The 27,135-nt window shown below is 36.7% G+C and overlaps 1 protein-coding gene across 1 annotated transcript in view; it reads right to left on the bottom strand.

The window, feature by feature from the left end:
* Positions 1-556: 556 nt before the first annotated feature.
* The window catches only part of SHTN1 (shootin 1), a 97,884-nt gene continuing 71,305 nt past the window's right edge, over positions 557-27,135 (bottom strand). Inside the window, exons 13-17 of the mRNA XM_063307213.1 lie at positions 23,121-23,227; positions 22,084-22,137; positions 20,718-20,838; positions 18,357-18,534; positions 557-4,790 (exon numbers count right to left, since the gene is read on the bottom strand). Of these exons, the coding sequence (XP_063163283.1) occupies positions 4,586-4,790; positions 18,357-18,534; positions 20,718-20,838; positions 22,084-22,137; positions 23,121-23,227 (665 nt within the window). The 3' untranslated portion in view covers positions 557-4,585. The remainder of the gene's footprint in view (positions 4,791-18,356; positions 18,535-20,717; positions 20,839-22,083; positions 22,138-23,120; positions 23,228-27,135) is intronic.

The following is a 27,135-nucleotide window of genomic DNA, read 5'->3' on the forward strand; positions in this document are numbered from 1 at the left end:
TTTCTTATGCTGTTAAAACCCCACCTCAATCATTGTTTGACTGACTTGCTGAAACTAAGGAAGAAAGAACGGAGTCCTGCTATTTCAAGGTTTGGCTTTTTGTAAGTAAACACACAGACACAAGCACCCAAGGAAATAATTTGTGAAACCAAATTGCTAAGTATCCTAGACATAAAAGCTAAGCCATTTTGTAAATCTCAAAATGGTTCTCTAGCTTTGCCAAAGGGTCAATAGTTATATACATCTGGGAAGAGACTTATCTCTGCCTTACATGTAATCTTGACTGGTATAACATTCCACTGCTGTCCCAATTCTCCTTTTGAGCTCTATTCATTCTAGGGACCTCCTTTTCCATGTAACTTATGGTGACATGCCAGTTTTATTGCATGTCTCTAAATTTATAGGTGACAAATGAAAACAACTGCAACACAGTACTCTAGAAACAACAAATCACAATATTTGGGAAACAGGACATTTTTAATAAGCAGCATAAAAAGAATAATTTATTTCATACTATAACAACAGTTCAAGAAGAAATGTCTTTTCTGAAATGTTTGTATCTTCAATAATAATTAAAAAAATAAAGAAATTGTCATATTAAATTCAATCTAATAACTGATATAAATGCAAAATCAGGAAAAAAAACATGTTTCCCCATATTTACAAATTATTAATTCACTGATCAGATCAGGCAACCAAAAAAAGGAAGAATAAGAAAGCTAGAACTACTACATTAACAATGCAATCCTATCCATATCTATTCAGGAATAAGCCCAACTGATTTTGGTGGAATTTACCTCCAAATGAAGTCCATAGAAAGCTTTATGGTTTGCTTTTTCAGACAAGCATTAAACATGTACGTATCAAGTCAAGTAAATAAATTAGATTCAGCCTTAATCCTAACTACTAATCACTACCTCCTATCAGAAAGGTCTTAACAATGCACTCAAGTTCAAACCAATATTAAATTGCAAATTGCTGAAGTTTCATCACAATTGTCCATTATATTGTAAATGTATAGTTTTAGAAATATGAGTAAACTGTGAATTTGCACTCAAGATGGCCTGTTGCATGTTTATCAATGTTTCTATTAGAAAAATGAATGATGACCAAATGTAGTCAATGAGATACTCGGTATATTTCTTGAATACACTGCATTCCATATGGTGACATGTTTAATGCATCTGATGTGCTTGGGAAACCCACTGACTATGCTCAGAGATCCTACTGATGGACAGGTAAACATCATTTGGCCAATGCACATTGCATACCCTCCATACCACACCCTGAAGCAGGATGCAGAAATTACTTCTGCTGGTCACCATGTGGAGATGTATTACTGATATATTTTAACATTAAGACTGTAGAAACAGAGCAAGGCACCAATACATACACACATGCACAGACACAAACATACAACACATATACATAACTACTTAGGATGGAGTTATCTGACAATATGAAATCAATCCCAGACAAGAGTACTCTGAACTTGGCCATGTACAAGGATTCAAATCAAACATCACTGTCTGAGTATGCCATCTCAAATAGCAACTCTTATATTGCTGGGAAAAACTTGACAAAATCAGCAAGATATAACTGGCAGTCTGTTTAGTTAGAAACAGTAATCACAAACACATAAGGAATAGATGGCATGTAATCTTCTCAAGTTGTGTCAAAATTGTAAAACAGGATTAATTTCTGATTGCAAGAAATTGGTGTAGACCTCAGAAACTGTGCATAGAATTCATATAAAAAAACCTAGATTTTAGTCTCAGGTCAGTACCAACCAAAGAATACTACTGAATATTGAGTCCAGTATTAAAGACGTATTTATAGCATTCTTTCTGAAACTGGATACAAGCTGTAGAGCAGTGTTTCTCAACCTTGGCCACTTTAAGATGGGTGGATTTCAATTCCCAGAATTCAGAGCTGGCTAGGGAATTTGGGGAATTGAATTCCACCCATCTTAAAGTGGCCAATGTTGAGAAACACTGCTCTAGACTGTATAAAAGGCAGGAAGACAAATGTGCAAGAAACTACATATACATAAACTGTGCATATACAGTATATATACACATACACATAAACCTTTCTCCATGCCTGCCTTCCCAGCCAAACAATCAGAGTCACTATTTTTCTAAAAAGAGAGAAATATTTCAGCTACTCTGAAATGCCATATAAATTGCATAGTTCTATGATGCCTGCTACTTTCCATAGAAGAGGCCTTATCTGGTTGAAGTTAAGCGTTGATTAACTCAAAAAATGTGTCTAGAGTCTTAGGAGAAGTATATTATAGAAGATAACTATCTTGCATATAAAAAGATCTAAAGTTTTCTCAGTTTTATTAAGCACCTGACCTAATTCCATTTATACCTTCCCTAGTGTGCTAATATAAAGCCTAGCTCATAGTTATGAAACTGTGATTCAGGATTTCATGCTGTCCCTTCATTCCCCACATTCTGCTGCTGTCCCTCTGCTGCTGTCTTTCTCTACCACATCCTGCTGTCTCCTACAGAAGACTCATATTTTGTTTTGTGCTCACATACTTAATCTATTTTAAACTAGAGATATACAGTATTTGGATCTGAAGTGGGTAAGAGTGCTTCAGAACTGGCAGAGGCTCCCTCCTGTACCTATGGCTGCTCCTTAATATTTTGCCTTTTTCAGGACTTGTTCAGTACCTGCATAGGCTCAGGAAAACAAGTGTCTGAGTTAAGAAGGCATTAAGGATACTGTGATAGACGGTGAGATGTGTTCTCACAGTGTCATGTTTGTTATGCCTGTTATTTGCTTTGTGCTGTTTAGTGACCATAATAAAAATTGAATGAATTAGAAGTAGTGGTTTTGCTACTACAAAACCAGTGAAATACACCTTCATTTCACATTGTCTAGGACAACATTGTCTAGGCTGATGATTGGAATAACTTTTAAGAATAAATATTCAAGGTGACACTGCTAACAAGAACCTGTTATAAAGTAGAACTATTAAGTTGCATGTTTTCAACATATTCTAGATGACATATTCAACATATTATAGATATTATAGTTGTGAAAGATATATAGTCCTAATATGAAATAATTTAAGTAAATAATAGCTGGGGGGAAGCCAAGTCCATATTGCCACCGTTTCCTTGGGACTTTCCGTAATAGCTCTGAGTCTAATCTGATTTGCTCAATGGCATAGAATGTGGAAGAGATTAGGGCCTCACCACATCTTTCTATTCCATAGTCAGCTATGAGTCAAGGTAGACAAAGTAATGATTCACAGTTGTCAAATTCCAGGAAGGAGAAGGCACTTGAACTATATCGAACAAATAATTATATAGGTCTTATTAATCCACTTAATAAGCTCCTGTAAATCAACAGACATTGAGCAAAACAAAGTATACCTGTTTCATTCTGCCTATAATATGTAACCTGAAATCCTATGCCAGATTATTTAGGATTAGGGCCCATTGAAGTCCATGAATTTACTTCTGTAAGTCAATTAATTGGATATATTAATTATTATTTAAAAAGTGCCCTAATGTGAGAAGTTACAATATACCCAGATAGAAGATAGGCACCTCTTAGACAAGGCATTCTCTTCTGTCTCTCATACAAGAGAATGTCTCCGTTATTATGCTCTCTGCTACAGCATATTTGTATATAAAGATCACAGAACAATTTTTATTTTTCAAAGTACTGCTCTTCCTGAATGCCAAAATACATTTATTAAAATGCTTGCAATCATTCTATGACCTCTGGAACAATTCTCCCTTCTTTCTTGCATGGCTTAGAAATCCAACAGTTGGCAAGCCCTCCCAGAAGGACTTGATGTGGTTAAGCAGGGGATACATAGGAGAAGCTTTAGATACAAAGGATAAAAGCCCTCTTCCTCAAACTGGCCAAAAATATAGGACTGTTTTAGAACTGATCTACTTTTATCCTGTTATTGCTCAGAGGAAGAAGCTTGTTTTTGTTATCATCATCATCATCATGGGATAGGAATTGTACTGAACATTAACCTCTTCTGGAGAACTGAGTCAAGCAGAGGGTAGAGTTTGCTAGTCACTGATAATTTGTTTGGACTTTTATGCAGTTCTAATATTGTTTATTCAAAATTTCCTTCAACTTTAGTAGAATCTACTACTTGGTAACTATGCCACACCACACCAATTTTTTTAGTTAATAGCGGCAGACCCCGAATTTTAATAAAATTTTAAAGAATGACGCTGATAGATTGTGTCTTCTATTCACTAAACACTGATTTGTGGTTGTCAGTCGTATAAGAGCATGTCATGGATTTCTAATTAAGTCTTGTTTTACTGATTTAAATTAGTTTTAGCAGGCTTTGGGTAAGCTATAAATAAAGTACTAATATAAAATAATGTTATTCAAATAAATCTTAACATTTTGCATATCTAGTAACTGAACATCATAGAACAAAAAAAAAGGAGAAAGAGGTCTGAAGTAAGCCTTTGGATTCAGTATAAACACATTAAGGGTACAAAATATAGCCCTTTCCCATATTCATAAACAAAACAACTGATGATCATTGAAAGAGAGATCCAGAAACAGTCAATGCCTTTTAGCACATCAATTAGCAGAGAGAGCTGTCACTCTCTTTTGTTTTCTTGGTACTAGTATCTTTATGAAGCTGTTGACCTTTATCTTTAGTTATCTTGCCTTGATCCATAACTTTAGGCATTTGTTCTTTGGCTTTCTCTGGATTGAATAGTACCATGAATTCGGCTTGCTTTTCTGCATCAACAACCTTGTTTTTAATCCCTGCATTGCTGGATGACCTAAAAGGCAAATAAAATAATAATAATAATAAGGGAATATTATATTTTAGTTGTGAATTTTTTAAGATAAAGGACAATCAATCCGTTGGTTCTGGTCTTAACATGTGTTTGATATACTATCACAGTTTATGAACCTGTTTTTCATAGAGCATAGTCTACAGTAATTTGGCCTTCTCACACAATTTATCTAAGTTGCCAAACTGAACAGAATGTTAACACTATCTCAAATATTTATTAACACAATATAAGAAGTGATAGTTTAGTGAGAGGATGCAAATTTACAACAAAGTTTAACCATTCAATAGCTAGCTCTACTTCCTGTAAATAAAACCAGTGGATACAACCAACCATCTTAGTGGTCATTTTTTCGTAGAACCTAACAAAGATAGTACAAGTATACTTATGAATTTCCTCTTAGTAAAAGGCAAGTAAGTAGTATGCAAATATAGTAAGTAATATTGTCCAAGAGTTGGCAGCATTACTGGTTATAATGTGAATTTAAAGATGGCTGGACTAAAACTGGTGGTATTCAGTTAATTGCCATTTGTCCTGGTGCCCCAGCCAAATGTAATCTAAATAGTTCATATTCCTTTATGAAATTAGCTCCTCTGAAGACTTTATTATTCCAACTGATTATAAATAATCCCCATCTGTATTTGATACAGGAAAATGATAAATTAAAATAATTTTCGAAAAAGGAGTAAGTAGAAGTAAAATTTTGGAACATATACATTATCTAACAAATCAATAACCAAAAATGGGAGATTTAACAGTCTCTTACTGAAAAGAAAACATTTACTTATAAACATATTTTTCTTTTACCCCATGGCTAAATTACCTTAGTGATGAATTATAGCATTAAGGATGCATTTCTACATACACATTACCTCAATCCTCCAGATTACAGGAGACAAAAGTGACGAAGTTTTAATTTGCTGCCCCCATTCAGAGTCAACCTTCTTCAGTGATTATTAATAAATGGGAAGTTTATATGGTTGAAGATATTTCTTAAAAAATACTGCAACCTAATCAGGAAAATGATTCTGATCTACTTCAATAAAACCAAATAGAGATGGACATGAAAGGACCCTCCAATTCATGCAAATTACAAGTTCTTAAAAGCCAGAGGCCTGTCATGAATGTCCACTACTCAAAACCATGTAGAATGGGTTGAAAAATTACACCTATGGATTCCAGGTATGAATAGTAATTGATTGGTTCTGCTGTCTTATACAAAAACTTAAGTGTATATGTTTATTCAAATGTAATTGTTGCCACATTCCTTCATCAGCCTTTCTCAACCTTTTGACCCTGGAGGAACCCTTGCAATATTTTTCAGGCCTTGGGGAACCCCTGCACATTCAGGCTCAAATATAGGCCAGAAGTTAAAAAATTACTGCATTCATTTCATGTGTAGGCCTGTATATATGCATTAACAGGGTTCTTAAACTAAAAATAGAGAATGAAAATTACCTCCTTAATATGAGGTTGCCCGAATTTGAAATAATTTTTTAAATAAATCATGATCCTCCAGGGAACCCCTAGTGACCTATTGCAGAACCTTAGGGTTCCACAGATCCCTGGTTGAGAAACCCTGTAATATATACACTGCTTCCAAGGTGGCTTATTACCTTCTATTTGAGCACTTAAGAAACTACCGCTTCCTGAATTTAAAAACATGAAAGTCTTCCTATTTATTTGTATGTATGTATGTATGTATGTATGTATGTATATTTCAAAGTTCATCACCACCCAGCTCCCTCAAAGAGCAACGCTGGGTGAGTCTATGCATTTATGGGCAAGTTCATGCATTTTTTAAGAGGGGAGGGGCCATTAGTTGGTATGTTGCTGAAATATTTGGCTGCTGACTATTGCCTCTGTCTCTTTTTTGGTGCAATAGTTTTATTTATTTATTTATTTGAAACATTTTCATGCCACTTTTTTTCAGAAGAAACATCTCACTTTATGACTTAACTTAAATATAAAAATTGTTTCATCACAGTTTAACACTTTAGCATATTAAAAACTGTTGCATTTGAGTATTAGTCAATTTTAATTAGCTGAGAGATCTGTGTAATAAAACACAAACAATCGTAATTAAAGAATTTAGAACCCTTCTTTTAAGAGAACCCAAACCTTGGATATGGCAGCAGCCATATTCAGAACTTTATATAAATGGTATACAAATGGTTTCCAGATTAACTTGAAGCTTAGGAAGTGTTTCATATATGAAGCTGTTTGGGACATTGATGTGCACTTCCATAATTTAAGCTGCCATTCTTCTATTGAAGGAATTAAATACAATTTCCAGTACAAAGCATGAAGTACCTTGGTGGCAGTTATCATATATAAAGCCAGTACAATGTATGCTGAAAATTTTCCCTATGTAAATATGTTACATCTATATTAACCTTACCTGTCCTGTATTTAATTTTATAGAAACACACTCGACATTTATACAGTATATGCAAACACTAAATAAATACATAAACCACAGGGGTTCATTGGACCATTATGACATTTTGGGCAGAAGAGTATAAGGTAATGGAACTGGATGAAGCACATAAAGAGGAGAGATAGTGCCAGGAATATGAGTGCTCATTCTTTCTCTAACCTCAGATTCCAAGAATCTGTTATAATTCTGATGATGATGTTGTTAAATGCCAGAATAAGGTACCAATCATTCATATCATGAATGAGAATGAAGGCCAATCACACCTGGTATATAGTGCTGAGACCTAATTGAATAGGCTGGGAGACCAGACCTCAGGGACTACCTCCATCCATATCAAACTATCTGTCCATTAAGATCTGCTTTGGAGGCCATTCATAGGATCCAACCAACCAGTCAGGCAAGTGATGAAGCAAGGCATTTGTCTGCTTGGACAACCCAACTGTGAAACTTTCCCTCCAGAAAAAAATGCCTCTCTGCTAACTTTTGGTGCCAGGTGAGAATGTTTATTTTCCTAGGTTTATTAGCTTTCTTTCTATAGTGTGAATATTATCTGCTTTAGTGATTGTTTCAGCTGGGTTACTATTGTGAACTTTAAATGTATTGTTTATTGTCTGTTCTATCTTGGAAGGTGGTCTGAGAATTCTTTCTTGAACTTAAGAATACTTAATAGCCAAATATGTCCTGGCTTGCAGACATGTAAGCATTATTTGCCTACCCTATGACAAAATTATAAATATAGTAAGAATCATAAAAACATCAGTTAATTTGCAATTCTATTTTGAAGATCCAAACAGATTATTTGACCATCTTATGGGCTACATTATATAATACAGTAGTAAAGTACAAATACTGAAAATACAAGGATTTTTGGCAGTTGTTCCACAAGCCAGGTAGAATAAAAACGATGCGTTATTATTCGCTTAGAACAATAAAATCTTGTGGTCTGTCATGCTAAGTGAAGTCCTGCTGTCCTCCATGAGAATTCTATCTTACAGGGCCAAGTTTCTTCAATAAAAATGAGAATTTTATGAACAGCAAAAGTGTTGCTTCTCTTCAGTAATATTCATAATTTAAACTATATACCCTGCCATCAAACACTGGAGTGTGAGACTAATTAGTTCAGAAACTGGCCTCTGACAGGTCCAGTTAGCATTTCCAGTCTGTGATTGTTCAGACTCAATTTGTGTGGAGCATTCAGCCTTGTTTTTTGTTTTTCGCCTGAAAATGGAAAGGCAAATATGTTTAATGTTGTGGTGAATGAAAGTTTGGAAATGACATGACGACAAGGCAGTTATTTTAGAAAATGCTACCTCCAAAATGCTGATTGCCCCAACACTATCAAAATGGACAAAGCCATAAATGCCAAGGTCCTTTTTATTTCACTTTGGAGGTAACTATCTTTCAAATCTCAACAGCTGGACTATTTAACACAATCGAGTGAATCAGAGTCTAATTCTTCACTGGGCTCTCCATGGGAGGCCTGCATTAGTGGATGGCAGTCATCCAACAGCTGACACACAGCCAAAGTCTGTGAAGCCTCTGTCATTTAAAATAAAAATGGATAACGGAGCAATCATATTTATCACCTTCAAGGACAGGAAAATGGGAGATGAAAGTCTGTCAATAGAACACAGTTTAATGGCAAACTCCAGTGATTAAGAAGTTGTTTGTTCCAGCACAAAATCAGAAATTGCCACTCAGGGTTTCTTCAGTGCTTCTTCCTCACAAATACATATATTTTACAAAACCGCTGTTATTTATTGAGGTAATAATATTGTTAAAAATCATAAAATCTGTCCAAGGACTTTACTGCTGTTTTATTACACTGTATCTTGAACTGAAATTTGGCACAGTTATTATTGTTGTGCAAAACAGATTTCCAAATTCTGTAACAGAGCAACAAAGCACAACTACCCTATGAAGCCTTATTACAATGAATAGGATTTGAACAAAATTGGATCAGGGCGAGTTTCAGTCAGTTCTTAATTCTTTCCATAATAGTCTCAGTGGTGTTAAACTGCACTGTGCCGCTCCAGATTAAGTATTGGGCCAAATTAAAATGATGGTTTTTATGTTAAAAAAGCTACTTCTATAAGCTATTTTTACTTGGAAACCAAGGGGAAGGGAAACGGTGAATTCTCTTTCAATCTGCTGCACTCTATTGCTACAAATGATCACATAGGCAGCTCTACCTACCATGTATTCACTGTCGTGGTAAGTAAAGTTCTGTTGCCTTAAAAAGTCAAATTGTTACTTCTTGAACAGTTAACTACTGCACTCCTTGGCAGTAGTAGAATCTGTGGCTCCCCTGCTTTTGTCTGGGAATGCCAAAACAGGCAGTGTCTTCAGTCACTGCCATCGGGGAAAAGGAGATTTGCTTCCTATTTCTGGATTCCAGCAGGATATAGGGACTAGGGTACATAGATTTCCTCACGAAGATAACACTGGAATGAAACCTCATTTCAGTCATCTCCAATATGCCTAACCCAACAGGATATTACTAACTGTAAGCTCCGGGGTAATTCAAATGGTAACCAGGCAGCCACAAATAAGACTCCCATCGTCCCATCCCAGTGATGCCATGCTTGTTCCAAGTAACTGTGTCTGCATATCACTGATGCCCCACATTATACAAATTGCATACTGCCAATGGCTCCTGCTGTGCTAAGAGCTGGATGACAATCCAGCTATAGGCCTGGAAGGGGACACCAGCATCAGAATGCTTGTTCAGTACCTTCGCTTGACGAAATAGTCTTGGGAATTCTTATTCCAAGGTCACTTGAACAAGAAAGCATAGAGGTACAGTATGTCTCTGACATTGCCCAGTTTTAAAGCTTCTTTTTGCTGTATCCAAATGCATTCACTTCACTTCCTTTGCTGTCCAAAGGGCAGGTTTTTAAAAGTGAAGATTCTAAACTTCCAGAACATCCTGTTGTATCTTTCTAATTTGTTGTTAAGCCTAATGGTCCATGTGGAGGCTCCAGATGGAAAACCTTTGTAGTGGTGTCTCTCAGACTGGGCTGTTTCCTGCAGTGTCAGTAGATAATTCAGTAGTGCTAAGATTACAGCTGAGGGAAGGAGAGAAAATCCTTTAATTGTATAAAATCATCAGATTAAGCCTTACCCTGTATGCCATTTACTCTGTTAACTGAGTCCTTTACTATATGGAATTGTTTACTAAATCCTGAGGAAAAAGGAAGAAGAGGTAGATACCCTTCTTCCATTTTTGAAAAATGCCATGAATTGTCTTAATTTACTCCAGATAAAATAATCATATAATTGTTAATACTTATCATTTATTCTGCCTAATTTTTTCCCAATAACCACCCTGTGAGATAGGCTGAGCTGAGAGATAAGGGTTAGTCCAAGAGAACTTTCATGGCTGTGGATGGATTTCAGAGATGAGACTTCTTTATTAAATATCAAAACTTACTCCTATTTTCTTTTAGTCTTTCTGTCTCAAACCTCCTCCTTTGCATATAGGAATCATAACTGAAACCAAGTTGAATAGCATGGCCATTTTTATGGATCAATGTAGCTATGACTGCCTTTTAAGAAGTTGAGATAACTTGCAACATTTTTACACATTTGGTACATGAGTGAATTTTTAAGTGTGTTCACTCTTGTCTTCAAACTGAAGGAATACTTTAGAATATGCTTTTTACAAACAAAAATAATACAATCAGTGTCCTCCAAGGCCATTAAAACTGTACAGAAGCATTACGCTGACCTTGGCAGGAAGAACGGATGGTATGGCAAAAGATTTCTTCAGGCCTGTTGCTTAGAAAGCAGCAGACCGTTTCTGTCTCATAGTTCTATTAAGAAGGAAGTCAACTTAATTGCTGGTAGATCTGGTAGACACCTGGGGTGGAACATGAACAATTTCCTCTTGGTTTGTTTAGAGATTTCCAAAGAATGAGAATGCGCAGAGTGCTTATTTCAGTTCAACACTGCATATTTTCAATTTTCTCTGCTACCCTGCCCTTAGTAATACAGAATCTGGTAGAATTTCAACACTCTTGTTTACTTACCCTTTATATGTTTCTACCTTGCATCAATGCCATAGAGACACCCTCTTCCCACAAGGGAACCCAGTATGCAAGGTGCTCATTCACTCTTCCTTTTAAAAACACCAGAGAGAAGATTCCACAGATTCATGGTGACACCTCTATCTTTTTTGGAACAAGGCTTACCCCTTGTCAGGCAAAAAATGGCTTATTACCACAGGAATAATAAAGAAGGGTGTTCATCATCAGCCTTTCTGAAATGACAGCATGTTGCTATTTAATCCCATGCTGTAATATAGTAATCCTATCACTTTTATTGGATTTAAGTCTGCATAAGGGCAGAAGACTGCCATTAAATCTGACTAGTCTTTGCATTAGCTTTTGCTATACATTGCATTCTTTAATCACACTGAATTAGAACAGCCCTATATATTGTGTTTCTATGTGTTTTAGTAAACACATAGTTGTTTTGTTCTTTTTTCCTTTGGTTTTAAAGAGCAGCTGTTGCAATGTAGAATAGGACTCTGGCTCATGAGGTGGGGTACTACTTTCCATCTGCCAACTCATCTTTAATGTAAAACAACCACAAAAAAAAAGAAAGAAAGAAAGAAAGAAAAAAGGAATCATATAACAAGAAGACCTCAGTGTAGGGCAATGCTTTGTTGAACAATCTGCCGCAAAGCCTGACTCAAGTTTTGTTAAAAAGGAAATTCTATCCTATTGTGGGAAAGGATTTGCTTGTTGCTGTTATACATTATAACAAACTTTTGAAGTGCCACCGAATAATGTATATTTATTGCACATCAGCTGTGCCAAAACAGAGACATTACAGTTTAATGAAACATCTCTGCCCATTTGTACAAGAAAGTAACAACTCACAAAAGCAACATTCTCTGTTTAACTAGCTACAAAACAAGTTAAAGTCTTTTTTTCTCATGTTCATATTGTGAAACATTTTAGAAGTAACATTTTTCTCTACCCTAAGCAACTTGCACATTGAATTAGCCACCTTCCTTCAGGGAATACTATTGATGTTCAGATGTAAACTGATGTTCAGATGTAAAAATTAGCTTTGCCTATGTTTTCAGATCAGCCAAGGATCCTTAAGTGATCTAAGAACATAGGCAAAGCTAGTTTTTTAAAATGGAACTCCCTGATTTAATGACAACGACAAAGCTTTAATTTTAAATTATTTACTTCAAAAGTTAACACAGACATCATTATGTGTAATTTGTATAATATTACAGGGTACAGATGTTTTATGCTGGTGGTTCCTTTAAATCAAACTGGCATAAATCCACAACCTGTTGCAAACCCTCAATCATGGAAGAGTATGATGGGCATTACATATTAAGATTCTACGAATCTGTGGACCTTTGAGGAGTTGTTCATATTATGTTCCACCATGTAAAAGTAAGGAAATGCAAGGAGTTGAACTGGTGACTCACCATTTCTTATCAGCAATTACACTGCATGATTTAAAAATAATACTTTTTCTAGCCCCATCACCTGAGATGCTTTCACTGGAAATGTAGGAACTTGGAATTTTTCACATATAAAATAAATGTTGTTCCATTCAATGGAAATTTCTATGGTCCCTTCTATGGTCATCACTATGGTCATCACTGAGCAGCACACCCAATTGTCCTGGAAGTGGGGAACTCATGGCAGCACATTCCAGCTTTATCCATCCAAAAGGAGATCATGGATCCCTGGGAAACTACTTGCCTTGCCTCTCATAAAAACCATCATCATGCCAAGAAAGAGACTATGCTGGGCCATTATAGTTATTAAAGAAGGAAAGTCTGCAAGAAACTTGCTTTACTCAAACCTCCCAGAATGAACCTTCAGAGCCTATTAAGCAGACTTTGGAATTAGAGAGCTGAAGAACAGAACACTCTGGTGTAATTTATTGTCAAAAGGAGCAAGAGCTACCAATTCGTATTCAATCAAAAGCTCCTGATCCAAAATAGCAGTGCAACCTCACTACATACAATGCTAGCATATGGCTTACAGCTCCTTTCTGCCCTTGAAGGACCATTTTTTCTCTCTCTCTCTCTTTCTCTCCCTCTCCCTCTCTCTCTCCTCCCTGTCTCTTGTATCATACATTTTGGGATTATGATCCTAAAGGCCAGCCTTTCTTTTGTTCTTGATTTAATTGGCCAGCTTTAGGAGGTGACAATTGTATATAAAGGAGGCAAGCAAGTCAGAGAATAAAAAAAAGCAGAAATCAGTTTGTATAGCCATTACCTAATGAATCTTTTGCCATAACAATTTCATTTTCATTAATACTGAAGAAAGGTTCAGTGTAAGAGCTTTTGTAATATTTCAGAAACCACTACAGGATCAGGTGTAAACTTAGACATTTATATAGTACTTGAGTATGATTAGGCAACCCCAACATTATAATGTTGTCATTTCAAAAGGTATGGATTATGACATTTTTTTTTAATTTTTGGAAAGTAGTTAAACCCCAGAAGTTCTTTTTCGGCTGCTGCTGAATGGGCAGCCTGTAAACATCATGTCTGCTTTTACTGTATCTAACAACTATGACAGTCAACACAAGATCCTTTTCACGGTCAATCCACCACACATTCTGGGAGACCTTGGGTCTACAATTATTTCATTTCCTCCCTTGCAAATGTAATTTCCACTTAGTTTCTTAGAATAAAAGATAGACAAAAAGGTAGCAAGGATAGCAGAATCTACTGATTAACATTATCCATTCAGAGAGATGAAAATCCACAGATGAACAATGGTGTTTCATAGGAAACAAAACTCAGCCTGGATCAGAACTAAATTGCCTTTTATATGGCTCAAAAAGTGGTTAAAATGCAACCATGTCAAATTAAAGAAATTTAATCAGAAAGCTAAAAAAGAGTCCCTCTTTGGGGGGAGCTGGGCGGTGACGAAATGTGATAAATAAATAAATAAATAAATAAGTACAGGAAATCTTTTATCAGAGGGTGCTAGTGATCAGAAAGCGAGATTTTCTTTTAACACACAAATTTAGAAGCAAATAAAATAAAACCATAAAGGCAAGTGACAGAGGAAATAACGTTCTTTTCTTTTCTACAAATGATAAAAGCATTAGTACGGAATAAAGCAGGGCACATAAATGGAAGTGAATTGAATTTCCACTTCATTTGTTGAGGTCTGCCCCTTTGAACTATGAGATGCAGGCCTTGGAGAATAGGTGTTCCTTTTTTCACTGATAAAGCAGGAAATCAGAGGTTTAATTAACCATTATTATAACATTTTGCTGATCTGATTTGTCTCACCTATTTCTTTTTTCTTTCAGTAATAAACTGCCTGACATCCTGGAAAAAGGACCAAATGAAAACCTGAGAAGAGTTTCTTAAAAGCTGTGAATTGTTATAAAACAAACTGACCCTGTACCGGATCTATCTGAAGTATGTATTTCTGAAGAAGGATTAACTCTTTGATGATAAATCAGCACTTTGAAAGAAAATGTACAGTCAGGTAATACCTTGTTCACCCACACTAAGGATTTATTCAGCTAAACAGATGGAGGCTTCAAAGTGTTGGATCCCAACAACTTCAACTAGCTCAACAGCCTGAATTCCATTGATTAAGAGTTGTTTCGACAGCTGTGTCTTAAGCTGAGGAAATATTCATCTCCTTGGCAAATGCATGTTGTGCTGCCACCAATGATATAATATTGCTGGTAAATGTCTAATTTCCATTAGAGTCATTGTATTATTTAGGTTAAGCAACCTACCATGGGCTGCACTCCCCATGGGAGTGGGGATCAGTATCCTGGTAACTGCAGCTGCGACTTTCCTTTCAAAGTTCTAAATCTTTGATAATGACAAAAATGGGAATGCACCTCAAAGTTGAAAACCAGGTACAAATAGAAGATTTGGTGATGATTTGGGGTGGTTTCAATGCCCCATTTCTGGGGTTGGAGGCAGCTCAGGAATTTATAGCTGTCATGATGACCAGGAGCACGTGCCAGGCCATTACCAGTCCAATCTACATATTTGGCCACATACTGGATCTAGTCTTCACATTGGGACAGATGAGACATGATCTGGTTTGGGGGGATTTTTCTACCAGTTCCTTATTGTGCACCAATCACTTTCCTGTGACAGTGGGTTAACTGGAGCCACCAGCCTCCACAGTGAGGAGGAATCAAGAAGGCCTACCCCAGGGCCTGATGGAGCCAGAATGTTTTCAAATAGTGTCAGCCCTTCAAGATAAGCCAGGTCAAGCAAGGCAAGGATTTCAGGAATCCTGTCAGAGTTTCTCTTTGCCCCATCTTATACCAAAGAAAATCAAAGAGAGTTTATTTCTACTTTCTTTCTCACACTTTCCTCTTTCTCAGGATTGAGTAATCTTTTCTGAAAAATCCCCCTTAAATGTTGCTCATAACTTCCCCATTCCCAAGGCCAGGTCTACATTTCTTTAGAAATGGCGCTTGAGGATTTTCCCACACAGGTCTCTTGTTACCCTCTGAAATACAGAGCAACAGAACCTGATACATTGCCCTGAAGCAGCCCCCCTCTGCTCACCAATCTCAGCCCTTCGGTTTTCTGGGAAGCTCTGGGAATGAAGTGGGTGACGAGATGCCTGGAGAGATGCTAATGGGAAATTACCAGATAGAAGCAGGAGTTCATATCTGAGCCTACTCTGTGGTGATAAAGCAGTGCTTTTCCATCCTTACTGCATCTTGGAATATTACAGTGACACTATTTTGAGAGTCTACAACCCAATTAGGGAAGAACAGGCTGGAATTAGTGATTGGATGGCGGAGTATTTTATGGATAAAAGTATTTTCATTCACTGTAAGCTGAAGCCAGATGGACACTGCTCTTGAGGGAAGAGAGTTTCCATTAGCTGTGAAAGAGGTGCGGGTCTACCCAACCACTTAAGAAACCAGCTTTGGATCCAACCTGTTTCTGACACCGTTGACTATAGTAATCTTCCGGTCCACCTGCAAGGATTAGGAATTGGAGGCAACTTGTTATAGTGGTTCTGTTTCTTCCTGAGTTCAGTTGGTAATACCAGGGGAGAGGGTGACCCCATGGGTGCTTTGTTATAGGATGCCTCAGAGTTCCATCCCTTACCCTACCCTGTTTAACATCTACCTGAAGCCACTGGGAGAGGTCATCCACCAGTTTGGAATTAGGTATCACCGATACAATGATGTTACCCAGTAATATATTTCCACTCCAGGCCAAATGGGATATTTAATACAAGTTTTGACCCATCCCTGGAGACTGTTAGGATCTGGAGGAGAGAAACAGGCTGAGACTTAACCCAAGCAAGGTGGAGTGGCTGTTAATTCAGAAGCCTACCGATTCTTGGATGGTACCACTTTGACTCTTGAAGTTGTTGTCCTTCCCCAGAGAGAGCAAACCCTTTACTAACTTGGGGGACCTCCTGGACTCATAACTGCTGCTGGAAGAACAGGTAGAAACAGTGGCCAGGAGAACATTTGCTCAGCTTTGGCTGGTGCACCAGTTGCAGCCTTACTTGGAACAGAATGCTCTGAGGATGGTCACTCAAGCTCTCATTTAGATTACTGTAATTCATCATACATGGGACTGACCTTGAAGACCATCAGAAATGTCAGCTGGTACAGAATGCAGCTGTCCATGTGCTTACTGATCAGTTGAAGCTACATGGCTGCCAGTGAGCTTTCAAGTGCAATTCAAAGTGATGGTTGCTACCTCTAAAGCCTAATATGGCTTGGGGCCTGAGTATCTAAGAGATGCCTTTCTCAAATAGCTAAGCCCATCTGACCCAGATGGTCAGAGAGTACCTGCTGAGGGTCCCTTTCTAGCATGAGTTATGATGGGAGGAATTCAACGGCTGGCATTTTCTGTGGGCTATCCCTTCTTTTGGACCAGCTTGCTCTCTGAGGTGAGAAGGGCCCTAACGCCCATGGCTCTCTGGAAGTTGGCAAAAACCGGCCTCTTCTGAAAGCCCTTTAGGGATTGACCAGCACCAGTATTAGTTGCTTTAATCATATTATATTGTTTATTTTATACAACTGTATTATTGTTTTTATCATTTGTATATCACCTACAGTCTGTCAAAATGGGGTTGCAGATAACTCTCAATCAATCCATCCATCCATCAGTCAAAGTACTGATCTTAGAAGCAGTGTTCCATGCTTTCAAGAAACAGTGCTAATATTTAGATAGTTGGGTAACATATAGCCCAATAGTTGTATTAAAGTAAAATCTAATAGTTAATATCAAAGTAAAATCTAAACCATGCTAGGTTGGCACTAACAGCAATCTGGAAGAGTGTAAGGACAAAATTATATTTGATATCTTTGCACTGAACATACAGAGAAAAATAAGAAAACTGCATTAATTTTTAAAAAATGGGAAAAAATTCATAGTTTGAAGCAGAAATGGAAATGAAAATTCCTTTCTTCTCTGATGCAGAACATTCCTTTTCTGAATATTGCCATTTTCTTGGGTGGAATTTCACACTGATATTAATGGGGAATTTCATACAATCACAAAGAGAGTATGCCCCCTTCATGCTTGCTAGAATCATGGTGATTATTAGTTCCCCAGCTGGTATAAGATCTCTCTATACTAAAGGCCCAGAAAAGAACTTTATACAAAACTCTGCAGAGTGACCACTTGAAGAAGTCAGGCAACTTATCTAAGATATGTTAGATAATATATGCCAATGATCTTGGAACAAAATTATTTTTTCAAAATAAATGAAACAATTATATGTAGTCTTTAAGAGGAATATGTATTTCTGGGATTAACTTAATATTTGGAATGTTCCTTATTATGTAAATAGTGAAGCTATAAATACTCATTTTTATTTACTTGGCAAAAGTTTTGTAATCCATGAAGAATAGTTATCAGCCAAAAGGAGCATCAAACCAAATAAATAGAAAACCAACAATTATGATTTTTTTAAAAGTTTCAATGTCCACAGATGTTAGGTTTACTTCATCACTATTATGTACATGTGGACTATTATGAAATTTCATTGCCTAGAATAAGACAAGGGTTCCAAAAATACCTAAAATCTGGTACAAATAAAATAATTCAGAAACTCTGGAGTATGTAGCATTTGGAGGCATCAATCGAAGTTACTACTTACTGAGTGGCAATTGCAGAACTTGTGCTTTTGACCATTTTATGACTCTGTTTATCCAACCCTGAAGGTTTGGAACTGAAATCTGCTGCTAAATATTTTTCAGTCAATTCAGATCCTGTTCCAATGGAACCCAGCACTGGCATAGATTTGGATTCAGAAGTAGCCAAAGTTCCAGTTGAATCTGAAAAGAAAAGAGTCCGGCATTTGTACTACATGTTGTTGGCATAGCTCGAATCTCTAAATATGGTGTAAATAATGTTTACACTGGGCATATAAATGTGCGTCATGTATATCATTTGTAGTGTTCAGATCCTCTGCTAATATACCTTTAGCCTCAGGAATAAGGTAATTAATTCAGCTAGGAATAGCCTGAGGAATAAGGTAATTAATTAATTCAGCTGAGTGGGGAAGATGGACGGTAATAAAAATATGATAAATAAATAAACAAACTACATAATTTATTGATTTTTGCCAAGTCTCTCGGATACCCTATATAAATACTGTGGAGAGAGGAACATGCTTATTATCAAGTCGAACTTTTTCCCCAAAGTTAGAGTCATGACCATGGCTAAAGTCTCAGAGTCTGGTTAAGCTGGTACTTCGAAGTTTACCTGCAACCAGTATCCTCTGACCACCTTTTGGTACAAATGGTCTCAGAAAGTAGTATTAGATAGCTGTGCCTTTACACTCTGGCAGCCACAAGACATTATTTTGTCTCCAACACAATTCAACATCTACATCAAACCATTGGGAGCAGTCATTGGAGATCTTGGAGCCATGTGTCATTAATATCTGAATCAGGAGAGACTGTGCATGTTCTGAACCACTGTTTGGATGCAACAAGAGGCTAAATGAGGGCCACCAACATACCCACAAACTAATAATGTATCCTGACATGTTGGAGATTTTGTGGGTACGTTGGTGGCTCCTGAATTTGGGAACTGGGAGTTTACATGTTCTACATGGGGTTGTACTCCCTTGGAAAACAATTACATATTTGGGGGGTGTACTCAGAATCAAATTGTCACTGGAGACCCAAATGATTTCTGTTGCTAGAAGTGTCTACTGCCAGCTTTCGCTGGTACACTAACTACACCTTTTCCTGAACAGAGATAGTCTAGCTACAATTATTCTTGTGCTGATAGCCTCATTTAGATTATTGAAATGCACTCTATACATATCTTATGCTTATGCTTATACCTTATACTGTATCTAGTTCAGAAGTAGAAAATGGTGCAGAATGTGGTCGCTAGGTTGCTGAGTGGAGCACCTGGCCCTGAAGATGTTACACCTTTATTGAAGAAACTGCACTGGCTAACAACTAACTACTAAGCCTGGTTCAATATTTTGATTATGACATGTAGTGGGACTCAGGACACCAAACCGACTGCCCATCTCATTAGATATACAGCCTTGGCTGGTTGCTGATTATTAGGGAAGATCCTGCTATGTATGCTGAGAGCTTCTGAATGTCATCTGATGGCTTGTTATTAGTAGCCCTTTTCTGAAGTGGTGCTCTTTTCTTCTTCCCCTGAAATTTAAGAAGTGCTTTCTATGCTACATTTAGGTACCTGTTGAAAACTTAACCTCTTTCCAAGCCTCCCTAGTACAAATGTGGAGATTTTTTCTCCCTCTTTCTCTCCACATTTTAATGAATATGTTTAGCTGAATCTTGGCTTTATATTACATTAAGTACTGTTCTATTATTTATTTTACTTCTCTATTTATTATAAACTACCTCAAGGTGTTTCAGCATACAGATGTATTAATTAAATAATGAAGGTAGAGTAAGGATATATGGGAAGGAATTTCACTGATCATTGAAAGACCTTTTATCCAATGGCAGCCAAACTATTTGATGCTAAATTTACAAAAAAAGGCTTTTGCAGAGCATCTCAAGGCAAGGCACATTTGTATAGCTGCAAACAGCCATTCAAATAACCTGCCCCAAATGATTTAGGACTAAGTTGTGTTAGAAATCATCTTCTCAAATGTCACAAAATGTATTGACATGCATGTCATACTGACATCCTTTTGCTATTATGAATATGACTTCCAAGTGTATGTGCTCAGCTTATGAAGGTGAAAAAGGTCATATTAGTTGAAAAAGTCATAGTAGCTTTCATGTCAATGTCCAAATACTGGAGCAGAAGCTGGTTTAATTTGATGGTTTACTAAGCAACACTTTGATGTTAAGAATGCAGCTATTATGAGAACATGAATCAGCTGGAAATGTGATCAGAACTCTGCCAAATAATAACTTGAATATTAAAATTTCACAAGGAAGACATGTGGATCTTTGGAACAGCACTGAAAATGTAGCATAGTTCAGTTACAGGTTCTGAAAACATCCCCGTTACTTACTGCTACTATCTTGATCAGTTGTCACTTTTCTGAGCCTCAAAATTCTTTCTAATTCTGTTTCATTACTGGATGTGTCAAGGGATTTTAAACTTCTTGAACTTGCAGATGTATTCAAAGTCTCCTGTAATAAAATATGGCAGTGAAAAATGACCAATATGAGAATCAAGAGAACTTACTGGTGATCATAAATAAACCCCACACAATCCATTTCTAAAGAAATAATTGATGGCTCAAGTGTTCAGCAGTTTTAAAAAGGACTTCTTGTCTGAGAGATACCAAGATTCATGCTTCCTTCTGTATGCACACTTTCCCAATGTCTACCAGTCTCAGAATTCAGAAGCATGATCAGCCATTGATGGCTAGGGATTATGGAAATTGATGTCCAAAACACAGATGCCACTAACTGAAAAATGAACAGGGTATACATGACCAAGCAAATGCCCTCCTTAAACCTACACCTCTGACTAGTTGCAAATTGAGAATAACTGCCCCTCTTGACAATTTCTCTGCCCCATCTCATTCAGCTTTTCAGGCTCTAGCGAGGTTCAGTATGTTCTTCAAACCCTATCCCTCTTTCAGGTAAGGTTTCTTCCAATATCATAGACCATGGTATGGTGGCAGCACAAAATAAAACACCTTACACATATACAGTGTGGATTATGCCTACGTTCTCTTGAAAATGACTATGGAAGAAAATGAAAACACAGGATATAATTCTTAAAATTGGCACATCTTTAAAGACTTAAGCAAAACAGCATTTAATTCCCAATGTTTCCTCCAATTAAGTTAAATCCTGCATTTTGTTAGTTCTTTGAATTTAACAGAGCAGTCATATTATTAGCAAATCAGTCCTTGCTATTGTGCTCATGCTACAGATCTAGTAGCAAAGCAAATAACGTAAGCTGTTTTACATCGAGCTTGAAATGGAACAAATTAATATCACTTTGTTTACCACAATTATACAGGGGCCAACATAAAATGCATAATTAGCACAGTAACAATATACATATAAGTATTTTGCTTTATGTCCCCCAATTCTATTCTTCCCATCTCACTGTGCTAATGACTAGGCTTGTGAACGTGTTAGAAGTTGGTTTTATAGCTAGTACTGAGATGCTTATTCAATCTACAGGCTGAGGTCTTTAGATGGAGAAGGAGTACCCATGTTCTCTCTGTAAAAGCCCCACAGAAACTGATGAAATTAAAAGAGACACCCACAGATCTTCTGATATCTATGTCCATCTTTCTTTTCACATATGCCAAATATCACCAAAGTTTTACAGGAAAAAAAAAAATCACAGTTGGTCTCCCTGCCTCTTTCCATCCCATCTCCACCCCTACCCTCCCAGATCCCAGTCCAGTTTACCAGAATTCCTTTTAGCTCTTTCATTGCACTTTCACAGGGTTTGGCCACTTCTGGCTGTAATTAAAAACAAAACACTCATCTAGATAATCTGATTTTGCAGATGCTGAATAAAATGTTCAAAAGTCAGCAAGAAAGAAACCACATCTGTAGAAAGAAAAAGAAAAATAGGATTCCGCAAGGAAGTTTTTACATTGAAGTGTAAGATTTTGGACTACAGTAGTTGGATCTTAATTGAGAAGGGAAGTTGGGAAGGAAGGGAGGAAGGGAGGAAGGGAGGAAGGGAGGAAGGGAGGAAGGGAGGAAGGGAGGAAGGAAGGAAGGAAGGAAGGAAGGAGACAAAGAGGTAGGCAGGCTTTTTTTATTATGTGTCTGGAATATTTCTGCTAAAAAAAAGAATGTTCTTACAGCTTGTTCAGGTATGGCTATATTTAACTGTAATAATAAAGAATGAATCACAGTGCTGATGGTTTCCACTCTCCCTTGAAACTTAAAATCAGCTCCCTTTCTTCAGAGCCAGCCTATGGAGCAGTTAAAGAGGCTCTGAGATAGGTGAGTGATAGAATCCACAATTTTTAAAAAAGTAATTCTCTTTAAAGTTTCTAATAATAATAGTAGCCATAGCCTCCAACTGTCCATCTAGATCTCCTATTTAAATAACTGAAGTCATTTTAAGCATACACATATTTTCACTATTCATAGCTTACTCTATATGTGCTAGGAGCTGGTCCAGCTACCAGGATCAGGACATTGTATTCTGAGTACAAGAATTTTATTCAAATCTAAGGATTCTTGTATCAGAAAAGGGAAGCACGTGAATCAACTGGTGCTTTCTTAATATTTTGAATATGGATAACCCTATCTCAATCCAAACAATGACATCAGAGGACCCCTCCCCCCAACCCCTCTGTTCTATTAGAATAGTGGATCAGAGCAGATAGGATATTAATAACAGAAATGTTCAGTTATAAGAAGGTGATAGTCAATTTCTATACAAAGTAACCCCCTCCCCCTCATGTTTATGCAAATTAACTACCAACCTTTGTTTTAAAACGGTTGGTCTGATTAACAGGTCTAAGGTGAACTCCTTTTTTAATTCTGTCCATCATCTCTTCCACAGCTTGTCTCTTCAGATCTGTTACTTCTCCTGTTCCCAAAATAAGAGTAAAAATAAAATTAGCGAATGTGTCTACCTGCAGAAAAGGTTGTGTCATGCGTCATTACAAGCTGAGTTCTTTGAATATAGTTAGAGGTGGAGAATATCTCTCAATGACCTGAATGGACTGGCCAAATCACATTAAACAAGGCCTGTACCAATGATTCTCACTATCTAGATATAGAGTGAAGCACAAAGAAGGTGTTGGAAATATAATGTAAGTGCTGTATGAAAGGAGTTCTCTGCTACTGGCTTTTGATTAATTAAATGTCATTGAGGTTTTTTTCTTTTTATTAAAGCTTTATTAAAGTTTTCAACATATACATAAAAACTAAAAAAGAATGAAACAAAGAATACTACAAGAAAAAAGAAAACTAAGATGGTGCAAAAATACAAAGATTACTACATAGTGAATTCTGACTTTCTACAACTAAGACAAACATATTTCTACAACAAAAGAAAATCATTATCCCAAAAACAAAAACATCCATCTAAACCTTTAAGAGACCATCCTGATAAACACAGTTAAACAATTATCCCACTTCAAAATAGACTAAGGCATTTACATATCTCAGTATTATACCCAGAGTTTTCCCCTGACAAGTCTCAAATTTAACATCCTGCCTTGTGAAGTCTAAATAATCTTCAAAAACCTTCCAGCCTTTGAAACCTAATTCTTTTCCTTGGTCTCAATATTCCAGGAACACAGTCATTCCCATCTCTTCCATGCCTAGAGGTCTTCCTTCTTCAGGATTAGGGTTAGCTCTCCACAGTTCCATTTTTCTCCCTTCACTTTTTGACTTCAAAACATTAATCCTCATTTTCTTCTTTAAAGAAAGCATTATTCTCAAAATAGTTTTCACCTGTGTCATCTTCTTCAAATTGTTGGTAAACTTTAGACTCCACAAGTTCTGATAGATGGTCCAGGACTTGGGTGACTTCAAGACAGAATTCTTCAAAGATCACTTTAACTTCTTCCATGTCTCTCCACAGTATGTTATGGTGGAGAGTGCCTCAAGAAGGTAAATGCATTAGGCAGCTAGATTGAGAATTTTGTTCAGTTTATTATCAAGAAGTATTCAATAAACATAAAAGAAAATGTAAACAAAGGCCCTTCTCATAGGAAAGTGAAGGCAGATAGCTCAGAATTCAGCTCCGCAGATTCAACCAAGTAGGTCTTTTATAATCCTCATCGCATTAAAAAAATAGCAATAAGAGAGCAAACATCTTTAAGTCCCAACATTACAATTTAAATATTAAAAAAGCCAAATTTACTAAGTAATAGATTCCAAAAATAATCGCCAAGAGCTTCCGCATTTTTTTGTTGCAAAAAGCCTTTCTTTGGTAACAAATAAACAGAAAAACACCTTAGTGTTATAGAAATGGGGTGGGCAGCTTTAGAGTACGTTTTCGGCTTCAGTGCAGCTTAGAAAGAGATGACAACCCCACCTCCCAGCTGATCACTCACCAATGGATCACAAAACACCATTTGTGACCAGCCACCTGGAGAGCACATGAATCATGAGCCCATGATTCCTGGGGTTCTCCTTAATCCAGAGAATGCTTCTGGGCTCCAAGGAAGCCTGCCTGAGCCCAAAAAAGTTGCTGTGCTGACTGGTCTACCGTGGAGATCATGAAAGATGTGGCTCAAGCTGCCATTCCCCCACCGGAACATTTAGCAACCACATAAACATTTAGCAACCACATAAACTTTCTCCAGGATCATCTGTCCCCAACCTGGCACTTCAAGACTTTCATTAGCAGATCCATCACTGGTGTAATGGAGTCCATCCACCTTGCCTCTGGTCCTCTTCATCTCTTTCCTTCCACCTTTCCCAGCATTACAAACTTCTCAAAATAACTAGGACTTGGCATAATGTATCCAAAAGATGATAATTTGAGCCTGGTAATTTGTGTGTCAAGTCAGAATTCTGAGTTGGTTTATTCTATGATCCTTCTGTTTCTTCTATTAGCTATCCATGATATTCTCAGGAGTCTTCTGCAATACCAAAGTTCAAAAGCATGGATACTGTTTTTGTCCTGCTTTTTCAAAGTCCAGCTTTTGCTTCCATTGAGTGTCACACTATTGTTTGCACAATTCTGATTTTAGTTGATTCAGACATGTCATAGACACGTCTGAATGCCTTTTCCAAGGTCTTCATTGCTACCTTACCAAGTTCTAGCCTATGACATATTTCTTGATTGCTGTTTCCTTTATTGTTGATAGTTGATCCTAAAGGGCAGAAGCTATCCATCACTTCAGTATCTTTATTGTAGGTTAAATACTGGTTGCTGTATGGGTTGTCATTAGTTTCATCTTTGTATTTAATCTTAGTCTATTTTTTTCACTGTGATCCTTGACTTTCATTACAAGAGTTTGCAGATTATTTGTATGTTCAACTATCAGAATATGGTAGAGTCATCAGCATAGAGCAGGTTATTGATTCTTCTTCCTCTCGTTTTAAAACCACACCCATCTTCTTCCAATCTAGCTCCCTCAATATATATTCAGCATATACATCGAATAAACAAGGAGCAAGCATACAGCATTCTCTCACTCACTTGCCAACCTGGAGGCAGATTGCTTCACCATGTGACTGAGGAAAATTTCCATTTCCAGAACAGCTTCCTTGACAAAGACACAACTTTTTGATAGGTCAGTGGATTTATATTATTACTATGTCCAGGTTCTTGAGTGAATTACGCTGGTGACAAGTAAAGGTCTTTTTGCCAGGTTTGTTTTCAGTTTACCAACTCTGGGGACAAAAGTTGGTAGGGTTATTTCACTCAATTCTTATATCAAATAAATGTTTTAGAAATTTTAATTCACCTGATGTAATGCCAATTGTATCAACTAGATTACACTCTATCCCAATACAATTTTGGGAAGTTACAGTCATACATAGGGAAATATACCTATTGACAAAATTGTTGCCAAGGTAAACATGGACAATCCCAGCCACCTTTTTTTTATGAAGGACAAGTTGGTAAGTCTGAAATAAATGTAATTCACTCAAGAACCTGGGTATAAGACAGAGCTGTAAGGTAGAAAGCCACTCTTTTTAATGTTTTTTTCTTAACAAAATCTATTAATACAATATAAACATTTTCTTTCTCTCTCTATCCTCTATTTTTCCCCATGCAAACTCACCCTCTTTCTGCCAAATACCATCCAAACTCACATGGATTCAATTTTCTTTTTTTTAAATATAATTTTATTGGAAGTTTTAAAAACAAGAGTAAAAATTAATTCAAACTAAAATAGAGTAAGAAGGAAAAAATAAAAGTAAAAAGAGAAAGCTAAAGTACAAGAAGAAAAAAAGGAAAGAAAGGGAAAGAAAAAATAAGGAGAAGAAAAATAGAAAAGAAAGAAAAAAGATATAAATGGCTTCCGATCTTCTTTTTAGCAGTTATAAGTACAATTGTAGATTTACCGCTTTCTCTAAAGTTACATCATGAATATCTTCTTTCTATAATCTATCTTATCTAATCCTCAAAACCATAGATCGTAAGGTTTTACGCAAAAAAGTCCATAAGTGGTTTCCAATCAGCAATAAAAGTAGATATTGACTTTTCTCTAATCAAACAGGTCAATTTGGTCATCTGAGCAATTCTATCATCTTCACCAACCATTCCTCCATTGTGGGTAGTGCCGAATCTTTCCATTTTTGTGAGTGCAATAATCTTGTTGCAATTATCATACATAAAAACAAAGTTCTATGACTTTTTCCCAACTATTTATCCATCCAAGAGGAAAAATTCTGGTTTCAGTTGTATATTAATCTTTAAAATCCTCTGAATCAGTGATAAGGATTCAATTTTCCTCAGGATTACTATCATTCATTTTGTTTTATTTTTCCTCCTTGGAGAGTTCCTTTCTTTTGGTCAGACTCCAAGGA

Source organism: Candoia aspera, chromosome 6, assembly GCF_035149785.1.
Source record: "Candoia aspera isolate rCanAsp1 chromosome 6, rCanAsp1.hap2, whole genome shotgun sequence".
NCBI lineage: Eukaryota > Metazoa > Chordata > Lepidosauria > Squamata > Boidae > Candoia > Candoia aspera.